This window comes from Schistocerca nitens, chromosome 5, assembly GCF_023898315.1.
Source record: "Schistocerca nitens isolate TAMUIC-IGC-003100 chromosome 5, iqSchNite1.1, whole genome shotgun sequence".
Taxonomy (NCBI): Eukaryota; Metazoa; Arthropoda; class Insecta; order Orthoptera; family Acrididae; genus Schistocerca; species Schistocerca nitens.
In genome coordinates, this window is record NC_064618.1 from 217293227 (window position 1) to 217312035 (window position 18809).

At 43.8% G+C, this 18809-nt stretch overlaps 1 protein-coding gene across 1 annotated transcript in view; it reads right to left on the minus strand.

Annotated features, from left to right (window-relative positions):
- The window catches only part of LOC126259554 (glutamate receptor 1-like), a 545373-nt gene extending 527752 nt beyond the window's left edge, over positions 1-17621 (minus strand). The window contains exon 1 of the mRNA XM_049956439.1: positions 17513-17621. Within this exon, the coding sequence (XP_049812396.1) occupies positions 17513-17600 (88 nt within the window). The 5' untranslated portion in view covers positions 17601-17621. The remainder of the gene's footprint in view (positions 1-17512) is intronic.
- Positions 17622-18809: the final 1188 nt, after the last annotated feature.

Here is an 18809-nt window from a genome sequence, read left to right on the forward strand (position 1 = left end):
AAACTTCATCTCTCTCTCATGAATGCCACATTTTGATCGGAGACTATATCTGGTCCTGAAATCATCTTCCAATATACCTGATTTCAAAATTTCTGTCTGACCATGATGTGGTAGCTGGAATCTTCCAGTATCTTCTGACCTTTTCCAGGTATACCCATCCTTTCACGATTTTTGAATACTACATTGGTTATTTCCATCTGAGATTTTCTGCAGAACTCAACAATTCTTTGTCCTCTCGTATTCACACTGAGAAGCCAATATTCTCCCGTAACTTTTTTTTCATTCCTTCAACTAATACTGCGTTCCAGTCCTCCAGTTACTATATCTCCATTTACTTACCGAATTACCTGTTTAGTATCGTCATTCTCTGTATCTCCACCTTCTGCTTGTGACGTCGGCCTGTACTGTCACTGGCATTTGTTTGCTGTATATTGTAATGAGAACAACTCTAACACTGAGCAGTTCCAGTAACTCACCCCCTGGCATACTTTTCTGTTCGTAACAAATTCTGTTCCTGTAGTACCGTTTTCTACTGTTGTTGATTTTATAGTATATTCGTCCGACAGAAAATCAACAAATTCTGTTCCTGTAGTACCGTTTTCTACTGTTGTTGATTTTGTAGTATATTCGTCCGACAGAAAATCTTCTTTCTATTTCTCTTCACAGACCCTCTACATGTTAAAACCGAGCCTTTTTATTTCCCCCTACGATTTTCTTGCCTCCACACCACATTCAGACGTCTCACACTCCACGTCCCGACACGCAGTACCTTAATACTTCTTTTCTTCACGGTCGCCTCCCCCTTGGCAGTCCTCTGCTAGAGATTCGAATGGGGTTACTAATCCGGAATCTTTTGTTAGTGGAGACAATATTTCGGCGGTATACTACGCCATATTCAGGCCCCCTGACCGACGTGTAGGTAGACTCAGACCTCGGTTCAGGTCAGAATAGGGACCAGCATTCGGAGACTGGTATCTGCAAATTTTGGGACATCAATCACTTCAAACATCAACTACCGGCAGGATATCATACTTCACCTGGCAGCAGGATACCAGTCTTCGAATGCTGGCCCCGGTTTTGACCGGAAAATATGTTGGATCTTCCTACGCGTCGGTCAGCAAGCCTGAAGATAGCGAAATATATCGCTGAAACTGGTAGCCCAATAAAATAACAATTTGGAAATTTAGACGGCTGAAATGCAGCCTAGATCCCGCAACCATCGCTGAAAAGATGAATACAGAGACACATTTATATATTTATTTCTCAGTGTTACAGCACTGATATCTGAAAAGGTAAAATAGGCCATACAAATCACATTTCCAAGGATAATAATAAATTATATTTTAAATGTTTATTTCTAATAATAAATTTGTAAAATACTACACTGAAGAGCCAAAGAAACTGGTACACTTGCCCAATATTGTGTAGGGCCCCCGCGGGCACTCAAAAGTGCCGCAGCACGACGTGGCATGGACTCTACTATGTCTGAAGTAATGCTGGAGGGAACTGACACCACCAATCCTGAACAGCACTAGCAAAGCATCCCAGATTTGCTCAATAATATTCATATCTGGGGAGTTTGGTGGCAAGTGGAAGTGTTTAAATACGGAAGAGTGTTCCTGAAGCCAGTCTGTAGCAATTCTTGATGTGTGGGTTGTGGCATTATCCTGCTGGAATTACCCAATTTCGTCGGAATGCAGAATGGACCTGAATGGCTGCAGATGATCAGACAGAATGCTTACGTAAGTGTCACCTGTCAGAGCCGTATGTAGACGTATTAGGGGTCCCATATCACTCCAATTGCACACGCCCCACACCACTACAGACCCTCCACTAGCTTGAACAGTCCCCTGCTGATGTGCAGGGTCCATGGATTCGTGAGGTTGTCCCCAAACTCGTACACGTCCATCCGCTAGACAAAGTATGAAACGACCACGCAACATGTTTACAGACATCAAGAGTCTAATGTTGGTGTCGACTGGCCGAGGCGAGGTGTAAAGCTTTGTGTCGTGCAGTCTTCAGGAGTACTCGAGTGGGCCTTCGGCTCCAGAAGTCCTTATCGATGATGTTTCGTTGAATGGTTCGCACGCTGACACTTTTTGGTGGCCCAGCAGTGAAATCTGCAACAATCTGAGGAAGGGTCGCGCTTCTGCTACTCTGAACGATTCTCTTCAGTCATCGTTGGTATCATTGTTGCAGGGTCTCCATCCGGCCGCAGCGATGTCGGAGATTCGATGTTTTATTGGATTCCTCACATTCACGGTACACTCGTGAAATTGTCGTACGGGAAGTTCCCCACATTGGTGCTACCTCGGAGATGCTGTGTCCCATCGCTCGTGCGCAAAATGCAACACCACACTGAAACTCACTTAAATCTTAATAACGTGCCACTATAGCAGCAGTAATATACCTAACGACTGCGCTAGACACTTATTGTCTTATAAAGGTGTTGCAGACAGCAGCGCCGTGTTCTTCCTGTTTGGATATCGTCCTATTTTGATACGGATGCCCATACCAGTTTCTTTGGCACTCTACTACTGCAAAACTGCAATAAAACCCTTAACCAGTTACCCAAATAGTATTACTAGTACAAGTACTACAGAATCTGTCTTCTGTTTGTTCATTTATTTTGGTGCATTTAACTTGTTGGCTATACCCGCTACTGCACACGCCCTCGTACTACCCCAGTCATCTGTCTTTCTCTGCTGGATTTCATGGGTGTCGGGCGGCGCGTCAGCAGCATTTCCACTATAGCAAGTAATTCCACCCATCACTGATTCGTCTTAAACACTTCCACGATCACTTGAACCAGCGCAATGTAGATTCTTTGGACAGTATTTCATTCGGTGGTCGCCGACCTCCGTTATCTTCTCTCCATCTGCAGACTATGTTGTCTAGCCTGGATGGCAGCATGCTCGAAGGGTTAAGAGAGCTCATTTTTAATCTGTCCCTGATGTTAGGGAGAAATTCGTATGTTCTCCTGCCTGCGCCTGAAGTGTCGCATTAATATTGTCACAGTTTTAATGCGACCTTTTACTGCCTTCTTCGAACTGGCTTCAGATCCAAGCACCCTTCGTACTTCCATTTGATTGCCCTATTTTTAATCATAAAAGGCTCCCCTTTTCCTAATTTCCAACTCCAATGGGAATATTCCTAGAATTACTAACGAAACATCATAGCGCTATAGGCACACTTTAATCTTAGTAGCACTCCTCGCTAAACTCTTCTCACTAATAAGGCTGGATTCGGTTGCTGCAATCTATGAGCCTAACGCTCTCACCATATCCTACGACTAATGCTAATACAGATTGGTGGTCTACTCTGATTGTTTTCAAGGACGGCCAAAATTGCCTATCTGCAATGATTAAAATTATATTCATCATGTTTGTATCTTTTCTGCCTGCTTCTTCTATATGATGTGCAAACTTAAAATGTTCGTCCAGAAAGATCCCTTGATAACCTGCTACTGCGCTTCTCATAATTGTTACATCATTTCATTTTATTTTAGCGTTACTTAGTAGGTTTCCTTTCAACAAGAGGTACGCTGTTTTATGAGATTTTAGTGACAATTTAACACTTAAACACCAGCCCTCAAGTTCGTGGCGCGGCGCATTACGTTTGTCTGCAATTGTTGTTCTGAAGTCAAGCACGTCATCTGAAAACCAGTCCGCTTATGCTACCACTGTCATGTATCTTCCGTAGTATGGGCCCCAGTGCTACATCCTATAACTCTGGACCACACAGTAACCCATGCGGACAGTCTTTTGTTATTTGTTATTTTCTTTCCTGGGCATGTTAAAGAAGCATGTCGCCTGTAGTAATAATCTCTCAGCCAGACGTACAGCGCTTCTGGAGGCTCCATATCTCTAAGCTATTAGAGAAAGACGGCCAATATAGGTTATCGAAAGCGCCAGCAATATCAATCATCATCGCTAGAGCGTACTCAGTATGGATATCTGCCGCTAGCGAGATCGCCTTATTAATTGCGTCTTCAGGTGAGATGCCTCGACTAAACCCGTACTGGTGAGGGCTCTCTCTTTCTTTCTCTCTCTCTCTCTCTCTCACACACACACACCGAACTGTTACATTCGAGGACACCTCCAAGCCAGACGCCCTGTAGCGTGCATTCCACTGACCCCAAACCACCGTCATTTGCGACTTCAATGGTGTCAAGCGGCAGCTCATTAGAGTTTAGGGTGGATGTCTGTTACGCTTTCTGATGAAAGGTGGTTCTGCCTCCGTGCCATTGATGGCATATGTTGGTTAGAAGGAGGCCAGCTGAGGGCCTGCAACCAACCCGTCTGCATGCTTAACACACTGGACTTATATCTGGAGTTATGGTCTGTGGTATCGTTTCGTATGACAACAGGAGCACTCTCACGATTATTCCACGCACCATGACTGCAAATTTGTGCATCAATCTGCTGATTCAACTTCTTGTACTGCCATTGATGAACAGCATTCCAGCGAATGTTTTCCAACAGGATAACGCTCCCAGCTGTTGTAACACAGCATGCTCTACAGACTGCTGACATGTTACCTTGTCCCTCTCGATGGCCAGATCTGCCTCCAATCGAGTACATATGGGACACCAGCGGACCACAACTCCACATTCATCCACATCCAGAATCAACCATCCCTGCACTGACATACGGTCTTGCGTTAACTTGTTAAAATGTAATATAAGAGAAACCTCGAAGATAGAACAGAGCCACTCAAATTAAAACATCGAAAATCTATTTGCTGCTCTCCAAAATATCGACATTGCACGCTGGAGGTGGTCATGTTGTGTACAAAATGGCACCCCATAACATCAGCCCGTTACTGCGCTGACGATGACGAATGCAATCTGACTCCACAACGGATACGTCCTTTATGGTGCTGAGCACAGAACAGGGATAGCTCTAAGAAGATGAGGTGATGTCCAGTGTTGTAATCGGCCACACTAATGCTGGCGTGTCACTCCAAGGCAAGCCGCAGCAATGACCACCGTGCTGCCTATCTGTGGTGTTTATAATCCATGTCGATACATGTCTCGCTGTATGCTAGCGTGTTATCTGACTCACCGTACGTGACGTGACTGTGCAATCCGAGTGGACATTATTTCCCTAAATCGCTTTAGGCAAATTTCGTGTTAATTCCTTCGATAGCCCTCTACCGAGTCCCCTACACATCCTTCCCTAATGCGAACTTGTGCTCCGTCTCTAATTGCCATCCTCCTTTTCTTCCGAGCAAACAATTAGTCTATCCTCTCGGGCGCTAGTAACATGGATCACTTTTTATCAAGCGCATGGTTGAATAAGATCCCACTGAGACCATCGATTCCATATTAACGTGACCAACAAGAGAAGCAATATCACGGAGAAATATAAGGCGCTCTCTAAAAGCCTTCATTTGGTCTGTGTAGAATTCTGACACATGTCCTTACACGAAGCATAACGTGATCTTCTAGCAAACAAACAAGATTCAAATGCGATTTCTGATTGAGAACCAGACTTGTCTTCTTCATACAGAAAGGAGGTGACATTTGTTCAAAAATGGCTCTGAGCACTATGGGACTCAACTGCTGAGGTCATTAGTCCCCTAGAACTTAGAACTAGTTAAACCTAACTAACCTAAGGACATCACAAACATCCATGCCCGAGGCAGGATTCGAACCTGCGACCGTATCGGTCTTGCGGCTCCAGACTGCAGCGCCTTTAACCGCACGGCCACTTCGGCCGGCGGTGACATTTGTGCTTCCTATGTTCACGGTAGAGTGAAATTAGCATTTTTTGTAGCTATGTATACAGGATGTTTCAAAAAAACTTTTATAACTTTTGGGGCCAGGTTTCTTACACCAAAACAAGAGAAAAGTTGGTATAAAATTACGTCTAAAGATCCCTCATTTCCGTATTATTAATTGCACCTCACAATTGCGTGGTTGGGGTTAGTCAAGACTACCAGTAGCAAGAAATGGTCGAAACCGTCTTCTCTTTAGTGCAAATACGCAGGCGCTGGTCGAATCATGGACTCTCGCACCCCTCCAAGAAATCTCCGATTGTTTAAAACGGTTTCACAGGCGTCCATGACACGACAGTGTAGTGCTTTGCATGCAGATGGTCTACTACATTGATCAACTGGTCAAGGTCTCTACCTATTCGATTTGTCGTGGTAGGAATGAGCCAGTGTATCTCGAACACTGTGCGGGTGCTCCATCATGCATAAACCACGTGTTTCTTCTTATTTGAAAGGGTACATCTTCTGTTAGGTTTTGGAGGGTCTTCTGAATAAAGAATCCCTGTATAAAGCACCTGTAGAGTTGTGCTGGGAGAACATATGACCTACCAGGAGGTCGCCTACAATTCCAGCCCACACATTGATCTTAAACTGATACTGACGTTAAAGTGTTAGTTGTGGAAGTTTCCAAACGTGCCTCGTCTCTTAACAAAACTGAAGAGACAAACAATGAATGGTCAGTTGGTGCAACAAACCATCGGAAAAACTACCGTGGTGGGTGATCGGCAGGCATAAGACGCTGCATTCACATAAGATGCTGCGGTTCGTGAGTTGCTCGTGAAGATTCCTCCACGCTGAGTACATGCCAATACTACTAGTCTTTGGCTCATACCTGGCTATCTTTCGACAGCCCGCAGAACTTGCTCTTCCTGGTCGGATGTACAAACAACACTGGTCTTCCTCGGTCAACAATCTGTGTTGCTACGGATGCCCTCCCGGCAACGCGACGATACACAACACCAAAGATTAGATGACTCGGGTGTCTTCAGTGTGGAAACGCCATTTGATACAGTCGTGCATCTCCTTGCCCTTTACCATTCTCGCGATCATACACAAAAATCATATGTCGTTGCTCACGAAATGTATATCCTGCCATGTTTGAACGGAGAACTTCCAGTTAACTCACTGCCTGTAAAACATTTACAAACGGTAACACGTTGAAGACAGACGAATGAATGTCTCCCTAGCAAGATAACTCCATCTAGGATACAATGAGTCAAACGTTCGCGCAGATGAGTTGCACCTGGAGAGCAGTTCAACGTCAACTTTCATTAATAAGTCGTAGACGAATTGTTTTCCTAAATATGAATTGTTTTCCTTGTTTTACTGTACGGAATCAGAGCCCAAAGTTTGTAAACGTATTCATGAAGCATTCTGTATAGTACACTTCCAGCCTAACTGAAGATAGTTGCATACTGCCTTCATGATGTTGTAATTTCAAATAGTTCACGCTACGGCTGTGTGTACGGTCCGCTTCGTCGCCTAGTACAAAGTTTGACATTTAGAAAGGGAACTCGTGAACTCTCTTCCAGGTAGCGGAAAAATAACACCGCCGATAATGGTATAATTTTTTAATCTGGTTATAGTGAAATGTCAAGTCGTTATTAACAACAGCCTCCAGCGTCACGACACGTGGGCGTGGCAACCTGCCCGCGAATAACCATAATGACCGCGGACGCACGTGCGTGCGGCCACGCAACACGCAGCACTCCCGAAATACGCGCTGGGCTGTGGCGAGATTGTACCCGGAACGCATTTACAACGAGCGCGAAGGAGCTGTGCTCTGGTGAGACGACCGAGGAATAAAATGACAGAGAGAGAGGGAGATCGGTGCTTCACCTCTCCCATTTGCCTTGACTCTCGGCCAATCAGCGAAGCCCTTTGGGCGACCCCGCCGCTAGCTTCGCCTCGGCCCGACTGTCGCAAATAAAATTACTCGCCCCCTGACATTGGCTGCGCCGCTCCGCCCCGACGAAAGAGCCGCCGGCCGCGTCTTTAGCCGCAGTTCTGCTCCCGCCGGCTCGTCACAGTCAACTCTCCCTCGCGCCTTTGTGGCGACCGACAAGGAGGACTTCATTCGAACCGGCAGTTCCTCCACCCTTAATAGAGACACGAAAACGGATGACCTCAAAGGGGGGGAACACGCTGGCCCTACATGTTTTCGTTACACGTGACGAGTAATTATCAAATCTACTCCCATCTACTAAATCAGATCATGCCTATAAAATTGTCTGTAACGGGGTATGGAAAATAAGACCAAATTATTTTATTGGGATTTGTAAGTATTCCATTCAAACTTCGAGTTTAGAAACAATGAGTGTTCTTTAAATTGCAATGATCAGTAATATATACCTGTTATATACTGTACATAAAGAAGGGTGTATGTTCAAATAACTTACGGGTTTGCTGCCGGGTGACGTCGTCGAACACCGCCGATATTTTTACAGGAGCACACCCTGCCATTCTCAAGGCACAAATGCAAGGACCAAAAAATGTGCAAGCAAATTTAATACCTCGGTTCACAGAGGAGAAACAAGGAAGACACCACACACAGAACAAGTGTCAACACAAGCAAAAATAACCATCAGAAATATCGATAGTTGCTATTAATCAACAGTTGAGGTAGCACTAATTCTGTCCCTCTGTTTTTTTGATGAGAGACAGAGCCGGATTCCAAGCAGCATTTAAACAAAATCCTGATTGTCTGACCAATATATGACATGCCACAAAGGAATGCGATAGACCCCAGCCTTACGCAAACCAAGATAATCTTTTACGGACGCCAACAGGGCCTTAATCATAGAAGATCAGGACTGTGGAAGACCGGTGTATTGAACATAAGCGTCACACACGCTTACAACAGCCGAGCAAATCCGCTATTGCAGAACATTGCCTTGACACCGGTCATCCTATGGAATACAACAACACGGAGACTCTGGCTTGCACGTCCAGCTATTGGGAGAGTGTTATTAAGGAAGCTGTTGAAATCAGACTATCAAGCAACCTTATTAACAGAGATGGTGGATTTTGTTTAAATGCTGCTTGGAATCCGGCTCTGTCTCTCATCAAAAAACAGAAGGACAGAATTAGTACTACCTCACCTGTTGATTAATAGTAACTATCGATATTTCTGATGTTGGTTATCTTTGGTTATGTTGACATTTGTGTTGTGTGTGGTGTCTTCCTTGTTTCTCCTCTGTGAACCGAGGTATTAAATTTGCCTGCACATTTTTTCTTCCTTGCATTTGTGCCTTGAGAATGGCAGGGTGTGCTCCTGTCGAAATATCGGCGGTGTTCGACGACGTCACCCGGCAGCAAACCCGTAAGTTATTTGAACATTCGATTCGCCGGGAAAAGTTAAGGTCTCACAAGGGTGTATGTGTTTACATCCAGGATTTACTACCAAATCCCTGCATCGATTTTGACCAAACTTTTCACGGAAACAACAGGCCACACGAATATCATCACTGTGGGGTTTATAACGGCCTAACTCCAATATGAACGGAAATGGGGCAAAACTTTATGTTTTCCTCGACCTTGTGTAGAGGCTCCTCTGCAGAACAAGCTTTTGTGGGAACATTACGAGCCTGCCAAACCAACCTGTCAAGTAGTGCACATGGGCCCTGCCATGTAGGCTGCTTTTCATGACAGACGTGTTGTGTTCTAGTACTGTTGGTCTGGTTACCCGCATTCCATGGCGACCTGTATGAGAGTGGCAATAAACGACTTTCGAGACCTTGACGTGAAGCCTTCCTTGCATGGCAAGCATGTTGTAGGAGCAGTATAATTCTGCTTTATTAAACTTGTATAGCAGCGGCTACACATATTGATGAACACAGCAGAGGAGAGATTGAGATGGATAGAGGAGAGTATCGACAGAGTGTGAGGGAGAAGGAAATGGATAGAGATTGGGGTGGAGGGGAGAGGCATATGGCAGGGGGGCTATGTAGATGGGTAGTGGGCAGGTTGAAAGAGAAAACGGGGAACTGGAAATGAAAAAAAGAGAGGGAGGAGAGAGAGGGAGGAGGGAGGAAGATATGGTCAGAGATGGACGAAGCGAGGTGGAGGTGGAGATGAAGAGATAGAGAGAGTGGGGAGGAGGGGTTAGCGATAGGATGATGAGGACATAGAGAGAGAGAGAGAAAGAGATGGACAGAGAGATGGTGTAGGAGATGTGTCTAACACATATGAGGGCGAAGCATTGGGGAAAGGGCTAGCGAGTTAAGAAATTAAAGTCTCCTGCGACCTTTTTCATTTTATCTGTGAAGGTTAATCTGAGGAAGTACTGTAGAGACTTCGATACAGTTTTCGCTTGGAAAGAGAATGACTCACAAGGAAATTTGGTGTATACAATTTATTGTTTATAGTAACGATCAGTATGTGATATATGTACTATCATCTGTTCAACATTTAGCTGGTGTTGGGAGTAACATCTCGTGGCAATGATGGGAGCTATGGACTAGTCAACTAGAGAGCAGGCGGCGTCCAGTGGGTGCAGCAATACGTTAATAACCGCTGAAACACCCGAGAACTGTGAATCTTGACCAGAAGCCGTAAATATATTCTGTGCATACTGTAAACTCAAGCCCCCAGCTGAATTTTTCTGTCTGTATGTGAAGGTTAATCTCAGGAAGTACTATAAGGATCTCAGTATGGTTTTCACCAGTAGAACGATTGATTGACGTGGAAACTTGATGTAAAAGTTTACAGCGGTGTTGTTCTATCTGCATACGAAGGCCAGTCTCAGAAACCACCGTAGGATATTCGATACGCTCTTCACTAACATATAAATTGGTTCATGAAGAAGTTTTGTGTATGTAGGTCGCGTGTAAATTATAAAATAAATATTATTCGTGTCATCCAGGCGCAACAATTTTCATTTAAGAAGTCAGTGTGGAAACGAGGGAAAAAATTTGTCAGAACGTTGATCCGAAAGTGAAGTGAGGGAAACGAGTCTGTTTCGAAGATAAGGGAGACCAGGACGACTAGAAAGAAAAACCAATGAGGATGTTGTGATAGAAACCATAAAGGAAATGAGTCTCATGAGTGCTACTAACAAAGAACGAAAGTAGTTCTTGGTAGTTTACTGAAACGAAAAACGAGAAGGATTGAAGAGTCACCGAAAAAAGTCAGTTTATTATTTCGCATTTTGAATTAATTCACTGGACAAAGTTCTAAATATGTGAACAGATCATGTGACGAGTATCTGACAACGAGCAATGTAGTATTTAAGGAGAAAAAAGCTTGGTTTTAAACGTCACATTGACATCATCGCACTCTTAAAGACTGGGTTCTACCTCAATTCGACAAAAGTGGGTAGAAGTGTGTGTGTGTGTGTGTGTGTGTCACAGAGAGAGAGAGAGAGAATGGGCCGCTGAGAATTGGGTGAGCTTTCACCTGAAACCAAAAACGCGGTGGGCAGACAGACTCGTCGTGAGCCTCTCTTCTGCCTCCCTTGTCCAAAAGACCCACCTAATGGCCTGCGAAGCTGGAAGCTATTACATTTGAAATTTAATAACTAATGTGTGGACAATACTCATTGGCAAGTGATACTGCAGCACGTCTCGCAGAAGGCGTAGCAAGTTTTTACTATAATTAGTACATATTATGCAGTAAAATCTAGAGGGGCTTCTTGCCGCAAGAAAGATTTTATCGCATTAACATCCCGCGAAAAAAATTAATACACAGTACACATTACGCTTGTCTCTTACAGTAGGTACGACATTCATTATCTTCTCACTGCTTAGGATAAGTATTTTATTTGTTAGGCAGCTTTTTAAGTTCAGAAAGTCAATATTCTCATTTGATCCATTTTTCATCATTTTGGCCTAAATAACAGAGGTTATAATCTTCAGCTGTGCGTTACATCCTTCAGATCTATTTGATTTTACACTTTCAACAGTCATTACGGGTTTTGTGGCTTCTGTAGACTATTCGTCAGGCAATCTACTTTACTCACAGTCTTGTTATCAAGCACCATTACATCTTTATCAAATTTAATCTACGTCACTACCTCTGAAACTGATGTTTTACTTTATATGCCTATGTGAATTTACTTGGAACTGAATTAAAGAGGTAGAAGTGCATAGTACCCATAATAAAGGCCATGATATGATGTCCTCAACACGTCGTATCCTGTGGGAGAGCAACTTGATCATTTCCTTTAAACTGGCTTCGCATATGTGATAAAACATTTCTACGTATATCATCAGGAGGTATTTAAAGTTTCTAATGCTCCACTGATGGGCTGTACCGTATTTTGCAGCGATAAACTCAAGTATCGCTGCCACTTCACTCAGGTTGTAAGTGTAATAAGAAAGAAAACTAGCGAATTAATATACCTCTTTCATTCTGAGTAGATGGAAAGGTGGGAGACTGATCTGTTCCATACCACAGATTCCAGTACAGCTCTGGATTATATTTCTGCCCAAATCATTATCTACGTGTTAACGTTTACGTTTGTTAGCGGATTGTGTGGGTATTTTAGAAGACCCATGTGAAGAGCAATATAGACGGTTATTGTTGTCGAGGGCTCCGGTGCGTACAACGGCATTCCTTGGGGCATGGGAACTCACGCTAGGATCATCACATTCAGCACGATAAATCTACAGCTTGCTATTCTGCATTTATGCACACGAGGTGATTTGGAATCCGTGACCTCCTGGCGTTTCCGACGCACTGACGGAGTTATCTTCATGCAGAAGTCTCCGATAAATAGGCACATGCCCGGGATTTTGTGCTCCCTCACCTCCCTAATAATTTTAGTCGACAATCGAGTACTCGACTTTTAGTAAATGATTTTCGTTACTTGAATGGCTACACGTTTCCTCAATGACAAAATAACAGCGCATTAGTTCGTTGCATATACCGTGCATGTACATCAGTATGCAAATATCCCCAACATTCGGAGAATTTGTGAAACATTGCTAAATAGGTTGCTACTAGGACGGTACGTTATGCAATCCATTTGCATAGAATAAAAGTTAAGGATTCTTAATGCCCCGAAGAAGCTTTCCAAATAGCTGGCCTGAAGAACATAATTGTGGCACAAAAACCCTACAGGAAAGAGCAGGAAGATTTACAAAGGGAAAACAAGAAATAAATATAGCACTCTGTCTTTAGTATATATTCTCTTGCTTGGAAACAGTTACACAATTTACAAAACTTTAGTATTCTCTTTGCTTCAGGCCAACACATTTTTCTTCTTTTGCTAATGCCTGTATCCCGCATGTTGTGCAGGGTCGGCATGGTTAGGTCAGGTTTGGCATGGGTAATTTTAAGGGGTGGTCATATGCTCTTCCTGCTGCCACCCCATACCCCTTAGGACAGAATTAGTGGACCCACCTGTCTGAGTCTATGTAAACTATGAAAGACTGCAAACGTGTTGCAAATGTTTGCGAAGCGTGTAACTGAGGCGGGGCGTGGGGACCAGCCCGGTATTTACCTAGTGGGATGTGGAAAACCGCCTAAAAACCACATCCAGGCTGGCTGGCACACCGGCCATTCTTGTTAATTTGCCGGGCGGATTCGATCCAGGGCCGGCGTGCCCACCCAAGTACAGGAAGCAGCGCATTAGCGCTCTCGGCTAAACTGGCGGGTCAGGCCAACATATTTTTCATAAATTAATAAATAATCCCGACCCATTCAAACAAAAAAAGCAAGTGTATACAAACTCTACAGTTTGTTGTTGATAGAGTAGAACTACCAGTAAATATGCAGCGTTGATGTAATGATACATTTTATACTTTCACTATCAGTGTTGTTAAATACGCTAGTTCTATAGTTGGATTAACCGAGGCCAAGAAATATGGCATACATTTTAGTTACACGAAGAGGTATTGTCATTAAAGAGTAGAAAGTCTGTCCTCATTTGTTAATTGGTGAAACTATGAAGACACTGTCAGATAAATAAGATTTGATTTATCTAATGGTTATTGATAAGCTGTACATTAAGTACATAATTCTTGTAAGATAAAATGAAAGTTCATCCAGAATCTGCCGAGCTCTAGGCATACGTAATTCTTATTTATTTATGTAGCGTGGAACCAGTTAATTCAAAGCTACATCCGTGTGGAACGGATCGTGTTGCAGGGATTGGAGCTCACTGTAATTAACAGAAAAGTAGAAATATATTTTTAACACACGACTACTTAAACCGAGCGAGGCTACGCAGTGGTCAGCGCACGTGACTTGTATTCTGGAAGACGATGATTCGAAACCCCGTCTGACCATTGACATTTAGGTTACAGTGGATTTCTAAATCCCTTAACGCAAATTCCGGGATGGTTCCTTCTGCATTCTTCCCTCTTCCGGGCCGTTGTCTAATGCCGACGTCTTTGACGAGACGTTAAACACTAGTCTTCTTTCTACGAATGCTCAATAGTCATCTGTAGGAAAATGTTACGTGCGAATGAATAATTCATCTCCACTTGATCGTGTGGGGAAGCTACTGATGCAAAGAGGAGTCACGTTTTCTTCAGTGACCGAGTATTTTTTATATTATCTATGGTTTCCCTAAATCATTCCAAACTAATGACTGCGTGATCCTCACTAATTTGGCCCAGCGACGTGTTTTCTTTGGTTGTTCTTATCCAGATTTCTGAAATCAAGTAACGTATGACAGTCATTTAATATCATCATCATCATCATCATCATTTAAGACTGACTATGCCTTTCAGCGTTCAGTCTGGAGAATAGTCCCCCTTATAAAATTCCTCCATGATCACCTATTCAGTGCTAATATTGGTGCCTCTTCTGATGTTAAGCCTATTACTTCAAAATCATTCTTAACCTAATCCAGGTACCTTCTCCTTGGTCTGCCCCGACTCCTCCTACCCTCTACTGCTGAACCCATGAGTCCCTTGGGTAACCTTGCTTCTCACATGCGTGTAACATGACCCCACCATCTAAGCCAGTTCGCCCAGTTTTTCTTTGATTTCCTCATTGTGGACACCCTCCTACCATTGTTCCCATCTACTAGTACCTGCAATCATCCTAGCTACTTTCATATCCGTAACCTCAACCTTATTGAAAAGGTAACCTGAATCCACCCAGCTTTCGCTCCCATACAACAAAGTTGGTCGAAAGATTGAACGGTGCACAGATAACTTAGTCTTGGTACTGACTTCCTTCTTGCAGAAGAGAGTAGATCGTAGCTGAGCACTCACTGCATTATCTTTGCTACACCTCGCATTTTATTTAATATTATTAATATAAATTTAATTTTAATTTTGGTACTTTATAATCTACTGCTTTTTACTTTAAATGCCTGTATATGCAGTGACATCCATTGGATCATGTTTTTTGGCGTACTAATACTGGTAAAACTAAATTAAGTTTCTGAAAAGCATCACAGATAGTATATCCAGAACCGGTTCATATATAGAAAAGAACGGTTCAAACACTGAAATAGATGTTTAGGTTTGTAAAGGCGCGAGAACATAATTGTACAACAACTTCTCAGAGCATTTGCAGATAACAGTCTTATGATGCAACTTGAGTTTCGAAAAACAGAACTGTATTTGAACATTATAAGAAGAATATTTTGATATGTTTGTTGCCGTTTCCCGTGGGGCACTGAGCCAGAAAATCGGCGTTTGTTCATGTAAACATTAAATAAAGTGATGTTTGTTTGGAGCCCCAGCATATTTAAATTATTCTTTCAATTTTCATAGAAGTCAGGAGTAATGAATTAAGTTGGTGGCACGATACAACATGCTCATGGCATCAGATGCCAGCGTTTATGTTTCCACCGCGAGTAGTGCGTGTGCATCGTCAAAAGCAACAGAATAGTACCGAACCAGAATATCTGTCCCATCAATTTGGATCGGCGTTGCAACCTTTGTACAGGAAGCTACGCTGTATAAAATGTAACTGATGACTGTATGACACTTTTGTTAGGGAATATCTCTGATGACCTACACGACGACGTCACAAACAATTATCGTTGTGGCTTCCATCTTTTGCTAAAATACATTGATGCAAGCTAGCTTGACGAAAGCGAGGGTGTTGTTTTGTAATAAACATCAACGCAATTCACTCATTTGATTCCGCTCAGAAAAGTTACGATGATTACCGACGAAAAATCAAATGACAGGAGTTGCTGTAACACGCAGTGCGTGGTTGCAAGATAACTCCTTTAAGATCACAAGAGAGCAGTAGCTTGATGTAGGTTCGTCTCATCGCCTCGAAATGCCGCAAAAGACTCTCCACTAGCATCTCCGGCAGAACGGATACAGCAGGAAGACTGACTTTATCACAACCTCAAGAGTATTACCGAGATCGGATTTCCTTGCTCGTGAGTGGAGCATACTGTGCGTTTTCGATCAGTGTCACTTTGTTTTATGAAACGAATCGCTCTCCGTTGCCAGAAACACAGCAATTTGTCACGATATTCATTGAGCGTGCAGCATGCAGACATATGATCTGCCAGATGATAAGTAAATAATTGGACATCGGTAAGAAATGAGGCAGCACTGCAGTGTATCCCCCACGTATAGTGAGCACACGGTATGGGAAACCAGGGATAAATTAGGAGAAAGAATCAAAATTTAGGGAGAAAGAATAAAAATTTAACGTTTTACGCTGAAATTGTAATTCAGTCAAAGACGGCAAAGAATGTAATGTATCCGTTCAACACGATGGACATTGTCTTGCAACGAGGTTTTAAGATGAGTATCAAAAGAATTACTCAGGCGATGCTGAAAATATTCATCAGGAAATGAAACAGTACAAACAGTAAGCGAATCTTGCTATTCTGACACCGAAGCAGTGTGTTTCCTGGAAGTATATGAAGTGTATCCTGATGAGGAGTGAGGCATGTGCAATAAACATAAAAGAAGTTAATAGATGGTTTGTAAAGCAAAGAGAACATAAAATTTAGTCTGGTGACAGAGAAAAACTGTTTCAAATACAGAGATATTTGTTAATACCGAATATAAATTTTAATATTGGGAAGCATTTTCTGATATTTGCAGTCTAGTATGAGACCGAAAGATGGATGATAAAGAGATTAGCAGAAGGTTTGGAAACTTGGTGTTACGGAGTAATACTTAACATTAAATTGTCATATGGAGTAATTGATGAAGAGGAGAATATCGGGGAAAGAGCGCTATGTACAGTTGACCAAAAGATGAGACAGGCTGACAGCATACATTATGAAGCATGACGTAATAGCTGCTTTCGTAATGGGTAGTCAGGAGGGGCGTGGGTTGGGGGTGGGGGCAGTGTGAGTGTTAAAGCTGCTTTTTGAAGACAAAAGCTTGAGTACAATATGCAGGTTAAAGTAGTGATGGAGATATGAAGGAAACTACGTAAACCGGCTTCGTGGTTGAAGACCGCAACAACAACAATAACAACAACAATAACATCCACTCATATCTCCATAGTTTCATATTACAGGCGGCTATTCGCTGCTTGCAAGTAGTCCGACAACTAGTCCCAAGACAGTGACAAGACAGTGCATTTGGAAAATGATTGTTATTTAGCGAAATCTTTCCCATCTTTATGCTAAGGAATTGGCGTTATCTCTGATTAACGTTCATTCTGGAAGAAACGAGCTGTAGTTTAGTATAAAATTTTGTGTAATTCTACACCGAGCAGCGAAATGTAACGAGTGCCGAAAATTGTTATAATTAAAGCCCAGCAGCACTCAAGTAAGCCGTTAACCGCTGCACGTGTACAGAGGAAACTCGACGCAGCATTACATCCCGAGAGCAAGCGCAGGCATACTCACCGATTGGGATCTTCTCGGCAGGCGTGTGCTCCGAGAGGACGAGCAGGCAGAGCAGCGCGGGCGCGTGGCGGGCGCCGAGGAACGCCATGGCTGGCGCCGCGACGTGCTGGCGTCGGCGTCGGTGTGCCGCCCCGGCGGCGACTCGCTCAGCGGACACTCGCGCGGCTAGCCACTGCCTGACGTCATCCGCGGCCGCACAGCGGGATCTGCGCGCCCCTCGTCCCAGCAGCAGCGGCGGCCGCTGGACCGGCCGCCGACCACTTCCGAGAACATCCGAGCGCTTCCGACATGCCCCCGTAGCGCCGCTGCCGATAGAGGACGATCTGACGAGTAAAGGGAGATGCCTCGTTGCAGCCGGCGGCTAACTGCTAAAAGACTTTCCCACTTTCGACCCGAACGCGGCAGAAAATGGGTTAGGGAATTTTTTATTCCTTCATCGATAGCTGCCTGAATAACAACTAATTGAATCAATTTGTTTTGTTGCTGCACTGATAAACAAAACCACGAGCAGCAATTTCACACCTTCGTACTCGCCACGATAACTGTGCCGTACCAAACGTGGAAAGGAGTGCACGAACTGAAGCTCAATGAATTTCTACTTCACTTACCTTGTGATAAGTATAAGGGACGATAAAAAAGCTTCTGTTTGCGGACGTTCCTGAATAGAGTTTATGCAGTGTACCACGGCGCCGATGCGGCTATACATGATGTCTCAAACTGCTTGGGTCAAAATGAAACGGAGGACAGCGGGTCCATGACCGGTTGTACTGAGGTAGGGGACCAATGGTGGGAAATGTGTATTTATTGTGTTATGGCCATAAGCAGCGTACACATCGTAACAACAATGTAGCTCACAGTAATTTTTCAAAGGTACGACCGCCAGTCTCAGTGCTTGCATGGCAACATTGCAGCCCTGTCTGGAGTGAGGACAGTCTCACAACCACCTACATCGGTGGCCACCAGCATCGATTCTCTGTCAACATTTCCAAGCTCACATAATCCCCTCCTCGTTTGACTGGTACACGTTACCTGGTGTTCCTGCCGGATGTGCTGGCACAGTTCTTGGAGACTGTATCCCTAATTGTTCACGAAAGTATGTGGTTTCAAGACGACTGCGCACCAGCCCACTTCGATGTTAATGTCCGCGACCACCCGGACAGCACATTCTCTCATGGTCGGATTGAAAGGGGCCGGGCGGTGTGGCCGTGCGGTTCTAGGCGCTTCAGTCTGGAACCGCGTGACCGCTACGGTCGCAGGTTCGAATCCTGTCTCGGGCATGGATGTGTGTGATGTGCTT